The sequence below is a fragment of the Budorcas taxicolor genome, chromosome 7, assembly GCF_023091745.1.
Source record: "Budorcas taxicolor isolate Tak-1 chromosome 7, Takin1.1, whole genome shotgun sequence".
Taxonomy (NCBI): Eukaryota; Metazoa; Chordata; class Mammalia; order Artiodactyla; family Bovidae; genus Budorcas; species Budorcas taxicolor.
Window position 1 is genome coordinate 5,946,131 of NC_068916.1, and position 16,462 is coordinate 5,962,592.

Here is a 16,462-nt window from a genome sequence, read left to right on the forward strand (position 1 = left end):
CCACGCTCCTCTGTCCATGAGACTCTCCAGGCAAGAATACTGGAGTGGGTTTCCATGTCCTTCTCCAGGGGAGCTTCCCAATCCAACTATCAAACCCGCGTCTTTCGTGTCTCCTGCATTGGCAGGCGGGTTCTTTACCGCTAGCGCCACCTGGAAGACCTAGACCACGCACTAAACAGGGCTTCCCCGCAGAGCTTGGCTTGCCTTGGGCTTGTCCTAAGGAGGGGCGGGGCTCCTACGGAAAGCCTGTCTCAGGGGTGTCACCTTTCCCTGGGGGCGTGGCTCACCGCGGAGTAAGTTTTCAACCTGTTTCTCCCCTGCCTGACCTCCGCCTCCACTGGAAACCCAAACTTCCAGGGGCGTGGCCGTTAGCAAAGCGCACGCCCTCGGGGCGTGGCCACCAGGGGACGCACCCTCCAGGGGCGAGGCTTCACACATACCTCTGAAGCAGTAGGCATCGAAGCGCTCTCCAGGTGCCGGGAAGCCGGTGCGGTTGGCAAAGCGGTATACGGTGCGCACGCCAGGGGCTGGGCCACCGCAGCGCCGACGCGGCGTCTGGATCGGGTAGCGCACGCTGCCGTCGGCCAGCCAGCCCGGGTCGCACTGGTCCAGGCCCTCATGCCAGGCTAGGTGCAGCTGTCCTACCGAGGCCAGCACGGCGCCCTGGCGTCGGCACTGGGCACGCGCGCCGGCCAGTGTCAGGCGGCGGGCCAGGCCTACGTAGAAGACCTCGCCTGCGGGAAGGCGCGGGAGAAGGTCAGAGGTGTCCCAGGGACCCTCCCCCGGAGCCCGGGAAGGGGGTCTCATCTCAAATAGCCCTGATCTGGCCGGATTTGGGTTGTGGCTAAACGAGATGGAGGCAGCCGCAGCTGCGCGCCCCCGTCGCCAGAGCATCACTGTCATTGCCTCTCAGGTAGTGCTAAGACGGGGCTTCCCTTTTTTTTTTCACAAATGAGGTAACTGAGGCGCCTGAACGAGTTGGGCTTCAGAGAGAGGAAGGGGCTTGGGGAAGGTGTGAGGAGGGAGGAAGTAGGAAGAGGGAGAAGGGGGCAGGAAGGGGGAGAGATTCGGAGGAAGGGAAGGGGCACAAAGGAGAGGGCCTCAGGGAGTGGAGGAAAAACCGGCGGGTCCAGGTCTTGGCTGTGGGTTTAGAGAGGGATGAAACTTAGGAGACCTAGGCAAGGACTTAGGGAAGGATGAGGGTTAGGAAGCATAAAGGGGCTCAGAGAAGGGGGCGTTCTACCAGCCCCAGACTTACCCCCCAGCTCACGGGCAAAGCAATACACATCGTAGAGTTCCCGTGGGTCTCGCCTCCCATAGTTCCTCACCCCCGGAAGGCTGCTACGGTCACCATAGCAACCAGGACGGGACTGGGTGATAGGATATCTGACAAGACAAAGTGGGGGCCTCTCTCAGATCTGTGCTCCGGGGGCTCCCAAGGAACATCTTTCTCCAGCGGCTAGCTCTCCGTCTCCCTACCCCGTGTACCCGCTCACCGAACAGTGCGGTCAGAGAGCCACCCGGCATCGCAGTTGTCAAAGCCGTCCTCAAAGGCAGCCTGCAGGTGCCGCGGGGCTGCAATGGTGGCTGAGTTGAGACGACAGGCCTCCTGAGCCTCAGCAAAGGTCAGAGAGTAGCGATCCAGGGCTGCTCGGTAGTGGAACACAACACCTATGCAGAAACACCCAGGGTAGGGAGCTGATTTACACGGAAATCTTCAAGCACAGACCCCCCTCTTACAGAATGCCCCGACTAGACTAACGATGACAGACAACCTGCTGCCCTGCCCTGCCCTGTGCCATGTCTGCTCACTCAGCACCAGGCATAGGGCTAAGGTGATGATGGGGAGTGCAACTGATGTGCCCTGGTTTTACAGATGAGGAAATTGATAATGGCCATAAAGGGCTAGAATCTGTTAAACATTTGCTGTGTAAAAAACATTTACAAGCACTATGTACGTACATGCTAAGTCACTTTAGTCGTGTCTGACTCTTTGCACTCCCATGGATTGTTGTTCACCAGGCTCCTCTGTCCATGGGATTCTTCAAGCAGGAAGAATGTTCATGGCATGGGTTGCCATGCCCTCCTCCAGGGGATCTTCTCCACCCAGGGACTGAACCCAGGTCTCCTGCATTGCAGGCAGATTCTTTACTGTCTGAGCTACCTGGGAAGCCCTGTGTTGGTCATGAGCCAACAATGTCTCACTGCATATTTTATTGGGTCGACCAATCATTCGCTTTCCAAGGCCTTTCCAAGGGGATCTTCCCAACCCAGGGATTGAACCCAGGTCTCTGCATTGGCAGGTGTGTCTTTACCACTAACACCACCCCAGAAGCCCCTTTATACTCATTACCTCATTGAAATCTTACAACCCTATGATTATCCCCATTTCCAGAGGAGGAAACGAAGGCTCAGAGAGGTTGAGGGACAAGTCTAGGGCCACATAACCAGTGTAAGGGAGAGCCAGAATTTGTATTCAGGAAGATCTGGACTCCAAAGACAGCATTCTTCATGCCACGGTTAGGGACTGGAGGTAACAGAAGGCACGGACAAGAGTGAGAGAGATTCCTCCTTTCAGGAGCTAAATGCACACACAGGGAGAGGAAGCAGAGAGCAACCGGGGATCAAACATGGCTCTTGCCCAGTTTAGAAATGGAGTCGCTCACGGCTTCCCGGAGAAGGTAACGTGTAAGTCACATCCTGCTTTATCAGATGTGAAGCATCAGTAAGCTCCGTGTGACTCAAATTCTGATTTAGGGATGAGAGAAATGGCTGAGCGAGACAAAGAAATTAAACATTTTGCTCCGTCTTGTTACACTGAGAGCTCCCAGAAGGCAGAAGCTGTGTCCCACTCATGGCTGTGTCTCCAGCATCAGGCTGTACATGGTAGTTGCTCAATAAAGGTCTGGCAGAATGAATGAATCAAACCAACCCAGAGGTGGAATTCCCTTCTTTCATCACTTATCAGTTTTCTTGAGGTTTATTAGTTTTGAGAACAAGGCCTTAGAAAGGGAATCATTGGCTGACCCCACAAAATACGCACTGAGACACTGGGTGTGGAAAGACTGTGTTCCAGAACAGGGGTTGCAGGCACTTTCCTTATGGCCAACATAGGGCTTCCCAAGTGGCTCAGACAGTAAAGAATCTGCCTGCAATGTGGGAGACCCAAGTTTGATCCCTGGGTCAGGACAGTCCCCTGGAGGAGGGCATGGCAACCTATTCCAATATTCTTGCCTGGAGAATACCATGGACAGAGGAGCCTGGCAGGCTACAGGACAGACTGACTAACACTTTCACTTCCACTTTTCAACACAGGTTAAGGGAAATTGACGTCCCAGCTGGCATCCACAGGCTGTTCTCCACACAACGGTCCTTTCATTGATTCAATGCTCAAATATCTATTGAGCATCTTCTGTGTGCCATGCCCTTTTCTAGGACTTTGGTTTAATAATTTAAAAAAATATATTTGTTTGCCTTGTTCATCTTGACTGGTTAGGAAAACAGAAGCTACACTGAATATTTCAACAGAAAGAATTTAATGTAGGAATTGGTTAAACAGATATTTGAGAACTTTCACTTCCTTAATATATAATTCCTTTTCATAATTTTTTAAAATGAATTCTACCTGCATTTTAAAATGTTTATTATTTATTTATTTGGCTGCACAGCTCTTAATTGTAGCATGCAGGATCTTTAGTTTTGGCCTGTGGGATCTAGTTCCCTGGCCAAGGATCAAACTCCAGGCCCCCTGCATTGGGAGCGTGGAGTTTTAGCCACTGGATCGTCAGGGAAGTCCCCTTAACATATATTTTCAATCGACTTTTTAAAAAGAACTTCCCTTTTAAAAAACATGTATTTACTTTAAAAGGAAATTTGTATTCCTATTTTAAAGACAAAACCAATATCCTCTGCCTTATGTGAAAGTAGATGGCCATGCCTTGAACTGCAGGTTATGAAATCCTGTGAAATGCTGTGGCCTATAAGAGACTGGTCAGAGGCTGCTCTCTCTTAGCTAAGAAACGGAGATGCTAAAAAGAGAGGTGTACGCATACAGGCTTTCTTTATGATTCTATCAGAATTTGGGGCAAATCACTGTACAGGGAGTATTTCTTTCTTTCTTTTTTTTTGCCTGCGGGATCTTAACTCCCCTAAAAGGGGTTGAATCCAGGCCCTGGAACCCAGGCCCTTGGCAGTGAAAGTGCAGAGTCCTATCCACTGGACACCAGGGAATTTCCCAAGGAGTGATTTCTAAGATGACATTCAGTGAGTGCACTTCCCCGTCCCAGCCTTGGCCCCTCCCCTTCCCCCAACTGACCTGTCACCTCCAGGGGCACCAGGTCCTGCTCATCCTCGATGCCCCTCACCACCTGGCAGCGGTAGAGCCCGGAGTCGCTGGCCCTCAGTGGTCCCAGCAGCAACGTGGCGTTGGCCCGGTGCCGGGGGTAGGCGGGAAGTGACACACGTCCCTGCCAGCCCTTGGCGACTCGGACCACGTTGTCCTTGGCCACCAGGATGGGCAAGTCCTGCCGCTGGCCTGATGCAGTCCGCACTTTGGTCCACTTGATCCGTGGGGCTTCTCGAGTTGCACCTGGCCGTGGCCGCAGGCTAAAGAGACAGGGCAGGGCCACCAACTCCGCCAGTGCAGCCCGGACTGACCCAGACCCCACTTTCTGCATGTGGAGCCCCTTCTCAGCAGTGGCTGCAGCTGCGGTGGTGTGCTGTGGGCCTGGGGTGGAAAAGGTGGAGAAGAGGGCCTGATTGAGAGGCAAGGACCAGCAGAGACTGCAGTTTTCCTCACTTTACAGACAGGGAGACTAAGGCCAGAGAGGTCAGGCTGCCTATACAACATCACAAGGCAGCACACAGATCTGAGATCTGCAGCCCAGTCTGTGAGCAGAAGAGGGGTAACCGAGTCGAATCCTTTCCTGGTTCTGCCTCCACTCAAAGTCCAGATCCTGGAGACCAGAGATTTGACTCTCAGTGTCACTGACGTGGCCATGGGAAAGTCAGTGTTCTCCTCTGAGCCATGGTTTCCCTAAAAGTTAAACGAGAGGCAACCATCGGAAGGGAAACGGTGTTTGTGGAGTACCTTCTATATACCAGGCACTATATAAATAGCAATCAGCTCATTTGATTTTCATAACCATCTGCAGAGGTAGCCATCTCTCATCCTCTTCTGGGGGAGTTGAGGAAATTGAGGCTCACAGACATCATACTTGCTTAAGGCCACAGAGCAAATCAGGAGGCATTCCTAAAGTCTGGCCTTTTGACCACCACTGGGGAGATGCCAGGGAGAGGCATATGGGGTTTTATTTCTATTGCTACACCCATGGCAGGCATCACTAATCAATCTTCATATGATTCTCTCTCCCTCTTTTTTTTTTTTTTTTTCCTCTCTCCAGCTCATCTCAGCAAAACAGTGAGAGGCGGGAACCTCTAGCCTCTGCTGGCAATGACTAAAAATAACCTCTCAGGTGTCTTGTTCGCTTTCGACTGTTCAAAGACCTTTTTCATCTATTCTCATTTTATTCTCCAGACCAAGCCAGAGAAGCAGCAGGAGAAGGCTCTCAAGTTAAAAGGCTGCCCCATCTTGTCAGTTCTCCAGACCCCAACCTCTCCCACCTCACAAGCAAACTCACCCTGCTCCCCAGCCACAAAGAGAAGCATCTGGAGAGTCAGGAGGCCTGAGACCCAGACAGGCAAGGCCCCCATCCTGGACCTGAAACAAGATGAAGAGGGAGTAAGGGGGGAGTACATCCCTTCTAGATAGTTGACATGAAAGGACCAATTCCTCCCCCTCTACAGATCTGGAAACATGGGCTAAAGAGGCCATGCATCACTCAAGGTCACACAGTCAACAAGCAAGGGCAGATCCGGGATCTGAATCCAGGACCAACTTACTTCAGAACCCCAGCAAGTGAAGTCTGATGGTCAGAGCATGAGTGCTCGAATGACTCAAACCGGGGTTGTCTCTCTGCCTGTTCCTTGCTGTGTGACCTTGAGCAAATAGCTTAGCTTCTCTGTGCCTCAGTTTCTTTGCAAGTCAGATGGGGATAATATCAGGTATTTGGAAGGAATAGATCAGTCAATTCAGTCAATACATACAAAATACTTAGCACTGCCTGGCATGAAGGGGTGAATTTCAGCTGTTATTATTATTGACTCTAACAGCCAAGATCAAAATCCCATCTTACAAGTTGGCCTCCTAAATCAAATTGGGGGCTCCTAGAGGGCAACATCCAGTCCTAGTCTGCCTGGGGTCCCCAGTTCTGGCAGTAGGCTGGCCTCCAAGCCAGCCTGTAATCTGGGTTTGCTGACTGACACGATTCTCAGCTTCAATTCCAGGATCTGGTTGTCGCCAAGATTCTATTCCTGGTTTCTGGGATTTTTGAAGAGCTGCCAAGTCCCAGCTGGAGGAAGGGGCCTCGCCCTTGCCCATCCCATCCTCCGTCTGAATTCACACTGCCTGGTGAGGAGGCCTCCTCGATCCACAGAGAAACTCCCGCTGTGGGTCCAGACTTCTGTAGAGGTTGTGGCACATGATGTTCAAGTGCACAAATACTGAGCACTACCTGTAAGCAAAGCCCGCTACAGACACTGGGACACAGCGTGTCCTCCCAGACTTCACATTCTTCCCGAGACTAGAAACCCTGGGGTATGGCTCCTCCCTAAAGCCTCCCACTCCTCTGAAAGGCCCCTCCCGGTGTCTCCCCACCCCCCACCCCCCCCCCCCCCCCGCCCACCAACGCGCCTCAGCAGGTGGGGACAGATGGGAAGTTAGAACATTACCTATAAACCCAGCCCCTGCACCCTCTTCCTGATAAAAGAATAGCCCCGAGTAGGGGAGTGTGAATGGAGTCGGGAACAGGGTCCTGCGGGGGACGGCGGGGCCCTGCCAGGTTCCATCTCCCAGAGGCCCCGTAGGAAGGCAGGCCCGGGACCTGTCCGTGGTGCTGAACTTTGGGGCGGCAACATAGCGGCACTACCCAGTCTCCTTGCCTTCTTAGGGCAGTGACTCGGGGTCCAGAGAGGGTGAGTGGTTTGCCTAAGACTGCACAGCAGGACAGACGTCAGCTCCTGGTACGGTGTCCGTAACTACCAACCTGCAAACCTCAGCAGTTTCAACCTACATCCCTGGCTGTCCTCATTTCCCCCTTTCAGAACCCTGAGCGGGGCAGGGTCCCCTGAGAGCTCAAGTCCTGGATAGGTATTAAGGGGTGGGGCAGGACTCTGGCTGTGCCTGCCCCAGGAGAGCCTTGCGTGAGTGCGTGCTAAGTCACTTTAGCCCTGTCCAGTTCATAGCCCGCCAGGCTCCTCTGTCCATGGGATTCCCCAGGCAAGAACACTGGAGTGGGTTGCCATGCCCTCCTCCAGGGGATCTTCCTGACCTAGGGATCGAACCTGCGTCTCTTACATCTCCTGCAATGGCAGGCTGGTTCTTTACCACTAGTGCCCCCTGGGAAGCCTTAGGAGGGGGCAAGTACAGAGAATTCTCATGCACACGCACAACCACACACCCCACCACACACACACTTTGTATGATTAACAGCTCAAACTATATCCTCATGACTAGGTCTCAAGGCCTGTCTCTACTCCCTACATGTTGCTTCATCACTCTGTGCCTCAGTTTTCCCACTTGTAAAATGGGGATCACCCAGCACAGACCTCAGCATGTTACTGAGAGAATGGAATGAGCTGACTTCTGAAGCCTAAGAAATGTTCACTTAAAGGACTGCTACTTGTACACAAAGGCTTGTGTACACACACAAATATACAATGGTGATCCAACAAGGTGAGAGACACAGGTTCCGGTGCACTCTCCTCCTGCCACACACATGCCTTCCCACACATACCCCATCCCCTCCAACAGCACTCTCACACACCCACACCCTTTCTCTTAAAATACCTCTTCTGCAGGGCCACCAGAGGTGAGCATTTACACAGCTGTCTGGGGCTTGTCCCCTTATTAATAATGCATGAGTCTCATACATATGCAAGTAGGGGCCTGTGGGCTTTGGGGGAGGGGTGGCCAGGAAGAAAGAGAGAGAAGAAAGTGTGTGTGTGTGTGTGTGTGTGCACGCGCGCGCGCACGCGTGTGCACGTCTCCCCCTCCCTCACACCCACCTCCTGTCTCAGAAGGCATTGAGTGAGGGTGAGTTTGCCAGCAGGCGTTTTTTTGTGTGTTGCGCCTGGTTGTGCATCAAGGTGCTGTCCAGGCAAGGATGCGCTCTGTGGTATGGGACCATGTATGAGGGTTCACAGTGGCAGTGTGTACTGGGTGGGGCACAGGGGACCGAGTGTGGTCCCTGGGTGTGTGAGCACCAGTAATGCTTAGCAGAGGCTATGAGCACACACGTGTATGTTACTGGCCTTGGAGTCAGGGTGTATTTGTGTGCATGGGTTCAATGCATGAACTCCTTGGAGGAGAAAGGAAGCCGGGCTCAGTTAATCAGCCCTGGTTGCCCCTTGGAGACCTGAACCCCCTGCCAATGTCTCCCCTATTAGCTCCCCAATTCTGCACACAGACCACATCTCACACTCCCCCACCCAGGGGCCACACTGCCAATCACATGGAGAGGACCTGGCTGTGCACACGGGACACACACACAGCCACACACTCTAGGCTCAGAGCCTTGGAGACTCACACTCACAGATTCTCAGTGACTTTAACAAAGAGAGACAATACGGGCACTTACAAGGCAGGCAGCATCTTCTACACAAAGACACACACCCACAGTCTCAGGCTCCCCATGGAAAGCCCTCGATGAGGCCATGCTGCCAGACACAGTTCCCCACACGCACTCACACATGTAGCTGCCAGCCCCTGGCACAGACCAGACTGGGCAAATTGTGGCTTTGGTGACTGGTGGCACATCATTTTGCAACCAGGTGATGTGGCCTCGGCACAAGTTTCCTGACAAAGACACAACCTCGGTCACATTAGACTCACAGAGGACACCATAAGCACCCACCTCCTCCCAGCATGGGGTAGACATACGCGCACGCACACACATACACACACGTCCCTAGCTCCTGGGGGACAGCTTCCATTTGGGAATGTCCCCATGCCAGCGAGGCTGCTGAGGTTCTGGGGTCCCACGGTCTGCCCAGGCTTCCCTCCCTGCCCTTCCCCCACAACCCCCGCTGGGGCCCAGCGCCAACCCTCTCTTCAGCCTGGCTGTCTCCCATTAATGCTGCCGAGAGGAACAAAGCCCCGCACACAGGGATGGGGGTCGCTCCTGCCCAGGCTGGGCCCAGGGCCCCAGCCCCTTACTTCCCAGTGTCTGTGCCCCCAAACCAACCCAGGACTTCCACATGCATCCATATGGACAGACAGAACTGAAGGGGTGAGGCAAGGGTCTATGTCTAGTGGTGAGGACGTGGCCAGATGTGAAAGTACTGGGGGCGGCTCCCCCTTAGCGACTGGGTGCTCTGATCGCTAGCTGGGGGTTTTAAGGGACTCTCACCTAGTATTCACCTCGGACACACAGCGTGCTCCCCGAGAGAAGGGACAGCACCCCAACTCTAGGTCCCAGGAAACAACAGGAACCACCGTGGGATGGAGCGCCCCCAGAGCCTCCTGCCTGAGTCAAGATGTGGTAACAAGACCTGAGCCAAAAGGGCAGAGACACCGCAGGACACCCCTTCCCTATGGGGGTTCAGTCTTTGTACAGACCCCCTTCTATCGGGCTCAGGCTGGTCTGGGGAGCCCCCTCACCGCTGCAGTCCATCCTGGAATCCTGCATTCATCTGCAAACTGGGAATCCCCACTTAAAATCTTGGGGTGTCTCAGCTCAGACACGGGGTGCCCAGTTCCGGAGTCCAGCGCTCAGCGGGTGGCTCTTCTCCTCTTATCTCTAAACTTGGGGCGCCCCTTCTTTAGCCTTGGTTTCCAGTGCCTCCCCGGCTCTAAGACCCACCCCCAGCCCGGCCCCTCCCCATCGAAGGGTTGTCTCCGCATTCTCTAGACAACCTTACCCCGAAATCCGAATCCCCCTGACAGTCTCAAGCCCTCTCCTAGTTTGCGTTCCCTCCCCAACTCGAGGCTTCCCTCCCCCTCTAAGCCACCACCCCATGCTAGGGGCTTCTCTATGATCCCAGCCCCCCACCCCAATCTTGAGCTCTGTGTGAATGCCCGAGGACCTCTCCCTCAACGTAACCCCCTCCCCACGACCGACCCCCACCTGGCTCCTAGCTCCAACGCATCCCGGGGCGGTCGACCGGCACAAAGGACGCTCCGGCTGGGCTCAATCCGCGCCGGGTCCACCCCTGCGCCCTGCGCTCTGCTCGCCCCAGCGCCGCCTCAGCGCTTATAAAGGGGCTGCGGGGCTGCTTTGCGCATGCGCCCCCGCCAGCCTGGAGCCTCCAACTGTGCGAGGGAGGGGGCTCTCTCTGCCTAAAATCCCCTCCCCACTCCCAAGACCACTCACCCCACCCCAGAGACGACTGTGCCAGACTTCCTCCCCATTCACAATAACTGTCCCCAGAAGTCCCATGGTGGGGCCCGCTCCATCTTACAGATGGGGAAACTGAGTCTCCAGGGAGATGAAGTCTCTCTCAAGGTCACGCCTAGGCAAAGGGCAGAGCTGGAATTCCAATCCTGGTCTGTCTAGCTCTCCAGGTCTCACACTTGAAACAGTTTTGGCTACAGTTACTGTTTTACACCACAGTATAGAGAGGAAGCAAGACTCAGAGAGGAAAGAAAGCTCCTTAGGTCACACAGATGAAAAGAGGCTTGCAAAGTCAGGGCCCAGGTGCGTCACACCCAGAGCTGTTTCTGCCAGTGCCAGCCAGAACTACATCATTCATCCACTCATTCTATTATCTAGCCAGCTTTTACGGAGCACCTGGGGTGGACCAGGTATTGTTGTTACAGAAATATTTTTGCTTTGATGGGGGTGTGGTGTGCCTGTCTTTGTAGGAGATCCCAGATCTTAAAGGGTCTACAGTGGAATATTATTCAGCCATAAAAAAGAACGAAGTACTGATACACGTTCCAACACAGATGAACTTTGAAAACATTATGCTGAGTGAATGAAGCCAGCCACAAAAGCGTCACAGTCTGAGTCCCTTTATATGAAATGGTCAGAATAGATAAATGCAGAGGCAGAGAGTAGATCGGGATGACCAGGAGCTGGGGGAGGGGAAATGACTGAGAGACTGCACGTGGGTACAGGGCTTCCTCCGGGCACGTTGGACATATTCTAGAACTAGACAGTGGTGATGGCTGCACAGTAATGTGGGTCACTGCCACTAACCGTGCACTTTCAAATGGTAAATTCTGTGCCCTGTGTATTTTCCCATAATGACAAGTGGAAATGAGGGAGGACAGAAATATAAAGAAATCAGCCCCTTGCCCAGCAAGCCTTTCTTCCCAGGGTCTCCGTTTCTCAGCACCAAGACTGGGCTGTGCTGGCTGAGTGTCCTGCATCCATGTATGTGTGTGGCTGCACCTCTGAGAGTGGGTCTCGACTGGTGGAAAAACAAAGAAACAGGGACGTGGATGATTTCAGCAAGACTGTCCAAAAGGGGGTGAGAATGAGTGAAGGATGAGGGAAGACCCCAGGGGAGCAAGTTTGCCCTGGAAGGTCTGTGTCAGCAGGCTGTTCTAGGGGTGGGCTAGTGGTGGCCGTAGGGACCAAAGTGACACACTGGGGAGCTTCTCATCACAGAAGAGGGATGGCAGTCAGGGATCACAGTAATGTGTCTGCAGGTGGCAGGCAGCAGGGACAGGAGTCTGGGTGACATGTGTCGGGGCAGCTTGGCCCCAAGTCCAGAGTTCAAAACCCCTTTCTGAGGAGTTCCATGCTGGTCTAATGGTTAGAATTCCACACTTTCACTACCGTGGCCAAGGTTCAGTCCCTGGTCAGGAAACTGAGATCCCACAGGCTTTGAAGCATGCCCCCCACCCCCACCAAAAAAAATCCTCTCTGAAATCCCTAACAGTGTAACTCTGGATCAGCCATTTCATTTTTCTGTGTCTCAGTTTCCCTGTCAAAAACAGGGATCATTAAAAGTAAACCACCTTACAGGGTTACTGGGAGAATGAAATGGGAAGTAAACACACAAGCTGGGAGCGGCTATCAAGCTGCTGCCCATTTTTCAGCCAAGAAAATGGCTCAGGGAGATAGGACCACCTGCCTGAGGTTGCAGAGAATGGGTAGGGGCCAACTGGGAGCCCTGATGCTGAAGCTGAAACTCTAACACTTTGGCCACCTAATGCGAAGAGCTGACTCATTTGAAAAGATCTTGATATTGGGAAAGACTGAGGGCAGGAGAAGGGGGTAACCCATGGTGAGATGGTTAGATGGCATCATTGACTCAGTGGACATGAGTCTGAGTAAACCCAGGGAGACAGTGAAGGACAGGGAAGCTTGCATGCTGCAGTCCACAGGGTCACAAAGAGCTGGACACGACAGAGCTTCTGAACAACAACAAGTGAGAGATCAGGTCTGTGGCTTCCGAACCAAGCCAGTCCCCACCTTGCCTCCCCCCACTTGTTCCCTCCCCACTCCTCCCCACTCCCAGGCTCCCCTCACTGGTGCCAGAGCTGAGCTTAGAGGGACTGGCCTGGGGCCTGGGAGCAGGCTGTTGCTGGGGGCTTGAATGAGGCAACCTTGCCTGGGAATCTGCTGGGCTCAAAGAGCTATTTATAGGCCTGCACTGGGAATGAGCCAGCAGCCTCCCACCCTCAGCCCTGAGTGCCCTCTCTGTCTCCCCCACACTGGGTCTTAGGCCAGGGACTGCTGCGAGTCGGGGGCGGGAACAGGGGAGGAGGCTGGTTGCCCAGAAGATGAGCTAGGAGGCAGGACCCTCCTGGAGAGCCGGGCCTCAGGGACAGACACTGTCCCCTGAAATGCCTCTCACACACCAAGGGTGACATATCCACAGGGCACGTGCAAGCATATTCACACCTGTCACATACAACGTCACTACCAAGCACTGATACGAAGTCATATCCCAGACATACAGTAACAGCACGCACAGCCCAGCCACACCTGGCCAGGCCACATGTAAGTCCCACAGGCCACACACAGTCACCTGGCCACACACAAGTCATATCTACTGTACAACCAAACTCACAACTCTGAGCCCAGCTGCACCCAGCCCCTTCACACTCAAACACACCTGTTGCTGTGCATACCCACGGAAACTTAGCCTTCCTGGCAGCCACAAACAGCTCATGGCCAGCTCAGCTCAGTACCTTCATGTGCGGCCACCCCCTCTCCTGCCCACTGTCATCTCCACTTACCCAGGCTCCCAAGCTTACCTCCTGCAAGACCGACGAGTCCTGCCAGAAACAAGTGAGCATCCTTTTACCCTGAGCTGGGCCCTGCGGTACCCATGCAGGCCCCGGTGGATAAATCAGACCCAAATCTGCCCCACAGGGGGCTGCCAACCCCAGAGGATTCCATCACCCTTACCTCTACAGACTCTCCAGGGTGCAGCCTTGGGGCAATCATTACACTTATGCCCCAGGGGTAAACTAAAGCTCAAAGCAATCTGAGGGCTTTTCCCTGCTCTTCTCCAGGGTGACAAACTTATGGGAAGTGGGGCCTGTTTTCTGCCATGAGGGTGGCTGCCTCCCCAGAGTCCTTGCTGACCCATACTTGCTGTGTGACTTCAGCAAATCCATGACCCTCTCTGAGCCTCCATTTCCTCTCCTGAAAAATGCAGAACTCAGCTCAACTCCAGAGTGAGACTGAAGTTTGCATCCCGGTTCCCCTGGGTGACCTTACATAAACGACTTCTTTGCCTCAGTTTCCCTCAGCCAACCAGAGTTACAGTTCCTGGCTCTTCTAAACTTCCCTCTGCCCCACCCCCTGGGGTGAGGAAGGAGGGAGTGATTAGTCTCTTCTCACTAAGGAAAATGAATGGACCACTTTTGGCTGCTCTGCTGGGAGCTTAGAGCTGCTAATTCCCTGGAGAAACAGGAGGTTCTTTCATACCCAGGCGCCGGTGGGGTGAGGAGGCGGGAAGAGGGTACGAAGCTGGCTTCATCCCAGTGGGCATGGTGGCTCCATGCCAAGACCAGGAGTGGTAAGGGGGGCCTTGGGGCTGTGCATATCCTCCCTGGGGAACCTTGGCTGCTGAGTAGCTGAGTGGCTGTATCCTTAGCTGTAAAATGGGAGTGACAAGGACCAGCACAGCAGATTTAATGATCTAGTGGATGGAGACAGACGTGGCTTCAAGTTAAACACAAGGTAGGTGCTCAACAAATGTCAATCACTGTTGTTACATGTCAGCCTGAAGAGTTCACTGAATTCTCTAGCAGTCCTATAAACAGAATTCTCAGCGAGGTCAACATATTTGTCCAAGATCACACAGCCAATGAGTGAATGGCCTAACCAAGATTTGAACCTGATCTGGACTCTCCAGGGTCCATACTCTTCCTAAATTCTTCTAGAGGTAGGGAGGTATTTTTTTGACACCCCTCCCCCAACCCCACCAGCCCTGGCCCTCAGACCAGCAGAGCCAGGTCTGGATGGCACGAGGCCACGACTGAATGCAGGAAGTCCTGGCAGGCAGGGGCTGATGGGGTGGCCCTTCCGCTGGTGTCCCAGTTTCCCAGCCAGCCCCCACTCCTGGTGTGGACTTGGGCAGACAGGAGGACCATTCCCCTAGCCCTTGAAGAAAGGGGCTGGATCCCAGACCATTCAGTTACAGCCAGGAACTGCAGCCTCTTGCCAGTGGCTGCTCTGTCCAGAAGTCTCCATTCACGCAGATTGGATGGTATACCGCCTTTCTCAAACACCTTTCTTGACTGCTTTAGGCCCAGCAGGATCTGGACTCACATATTTTATTCAAATTCATGGTCTTTTTATTCAACCAGGCTTGTGCTGCCTGCCCATCCACCTCCCCACTCCAATTTTTCTCACCTTGGTGAATTGCTGCCCACTCAATAAGGTACAGGCACAATACCCCCTCTCCCAGGAAGCCCTCCCTCAGGTAGACCCTCTACTTCCCCAGCCTTATCTCTCCCTCTGGCTCAGCTCTGGTTCCGTGGGGCTGGGATTATATGTGTCTAGTTCTTTCTTCCCCAGATTGGGAGATCTTCAGATAAGGGACTGGAACTGAGATCTTTCATAGTCCTCAGAATCACTCATCACAGGGCTGGGCAGTAGGGAGTGGCAGTTGTTTACTGAATCAGTGAGCCAAAACTTTAGCCATGGCTTTGTATAATCCAGATTGGCAAACTCCTGTTCATCCTTCAAAACCCACCTCACGTTACCCCTCCTCCAAGAAGCCTGTCCCAGGCAGCATTTACTACGAAGACAGATTTGGAGGCCAGGACTTCTGTGTCCCAGTGGTGACACACAAGGCTGATAAAGACGCCCAGTACTCGCACCATCATGGCTTCTTCCTCAACTCTTCCTTTGGCCTCTGGGAGGCAGTGAAGTGCAGGGATTCCCAGGCTTGTGGGCTTCCCTGGTGGTTCAGTGGTGAAGAATCCTGCTTGCAATGCAGGAGACATGGAAGATGTGAGTTTGATTCCTAGGTTGGGAAGATCCCCTGGAGAAAGAAATGGCAACCAACTCCAGTATTCTTGCCTGGGAAATCTCATGGACAGAAGAGCCTGGAGGGGATTGCAAAAGAGTCAGACGTGACTTCCCTGGTGGCTCAGACAGTAAAGAATTCTTCTGCAGTTAGGGAATGCACTCAGCAGACTTCATTCTACTGGTGGGAAGACATCATTATAAGAAGTCTCTTGCATTCTAAAACTAGCGCTCTATACCCGCAGGCACCAAAGGACAGCCCCCTCCCTTTCCCCCACAGTGGGCACACACTTGCTTTAGATACCTGCATTTTCCCTCCAGATCCGAGAGACTTGCTTGTGGAAATCCATGGCCCCCTTGTTTTCCACCGAAGTAGGAAATGTCACTGCCTTTCTCCTTGTAGGGCTGACCTTGCGGAAGTCCTAGGGAAGGAAGGCTCCTTCTCTAGTAAGCATCTCCAGCTTCAGTTTGTTGTTGGTCATTGTGCTGTGCTCTTAGTCACTCAGTCAACCGCCATGGACTCTGTCCATAGGGATTCTCCAGGCAAGAACACTGGAGTGGGTTGCCATGCCCTTTTCCAGGGCATCTTCCCAACCCAGGGATCGAACCCAGGCCTCCCTCATTGCAGGCGGATTCTTTACCGTCTGAGCAACCAGGGAAGTCATGTCTGACTCTTTTGCTACCCCCTGGACTGTATCCTTCCAGGCTCTTCTGCCCCTGAGATTTCCCAGGCAAGAATACTGGAATTGGTTGCCATTTCTTTCTTTCCAACCCAGGAATCGAACTCAGGTCTCCCACGTCTCCTGCATTGCAAGCAGGATTCCTCGCCACTGAGCCCGCAGGGAAGCCCGCCATCACTCGATGGGGCCCTTTAAGAGACAGGCACTGAGGGGCGGGGCAAATTAAACCACGCCCCGGGCGTGAGGGCCGTGCGCGCCTGCGCGGCTTTCACGCGCTTCCGGGTC

General features: G+C 53.7%; 1 protein-coding gene across 1 annotated transcript in view; it reads right to left on the reverse strand.

Annotated features, from left to right (window-relative positions):
* NCAN (neurocan) overlaps positions 1-15,457 on the reverse strand; it is a 37,482-nt gene extending 22,025 nt beyond the window's left edge. The window contains exons 1-6 of the mRNA XM_052644056.1: positions 15,348-15,457; positions 5,640-5,719; positions 4,316-4,726; positions 1,497-1,671; positions 1,259-1,386; positions 441-734 (exon numbers count right to left, since the gene is read on the reverse strand). Of these exons, the coding sequence (XP_052500016.1) occupies positions 441-734; positions 1,259-1,386; positions 1,497-1,671; positions 4,316-4,726; positions 5,640-5,719; positions 15,348-15,355 (1,096 nt within the window). The 5' untranslated portion in view covers positions 15,356-15,457. The remainder of the gene's footprint in view (positions 1-440; positions 735-1,258; positions 1,387-1,496; positions 1,672-4,315; positions 4,727-5,639; positions 5,720-15,347) is intronic.
* Between the last annotated feature and the right edge of the window lie 1,005 nt (positions 15,458-16,462).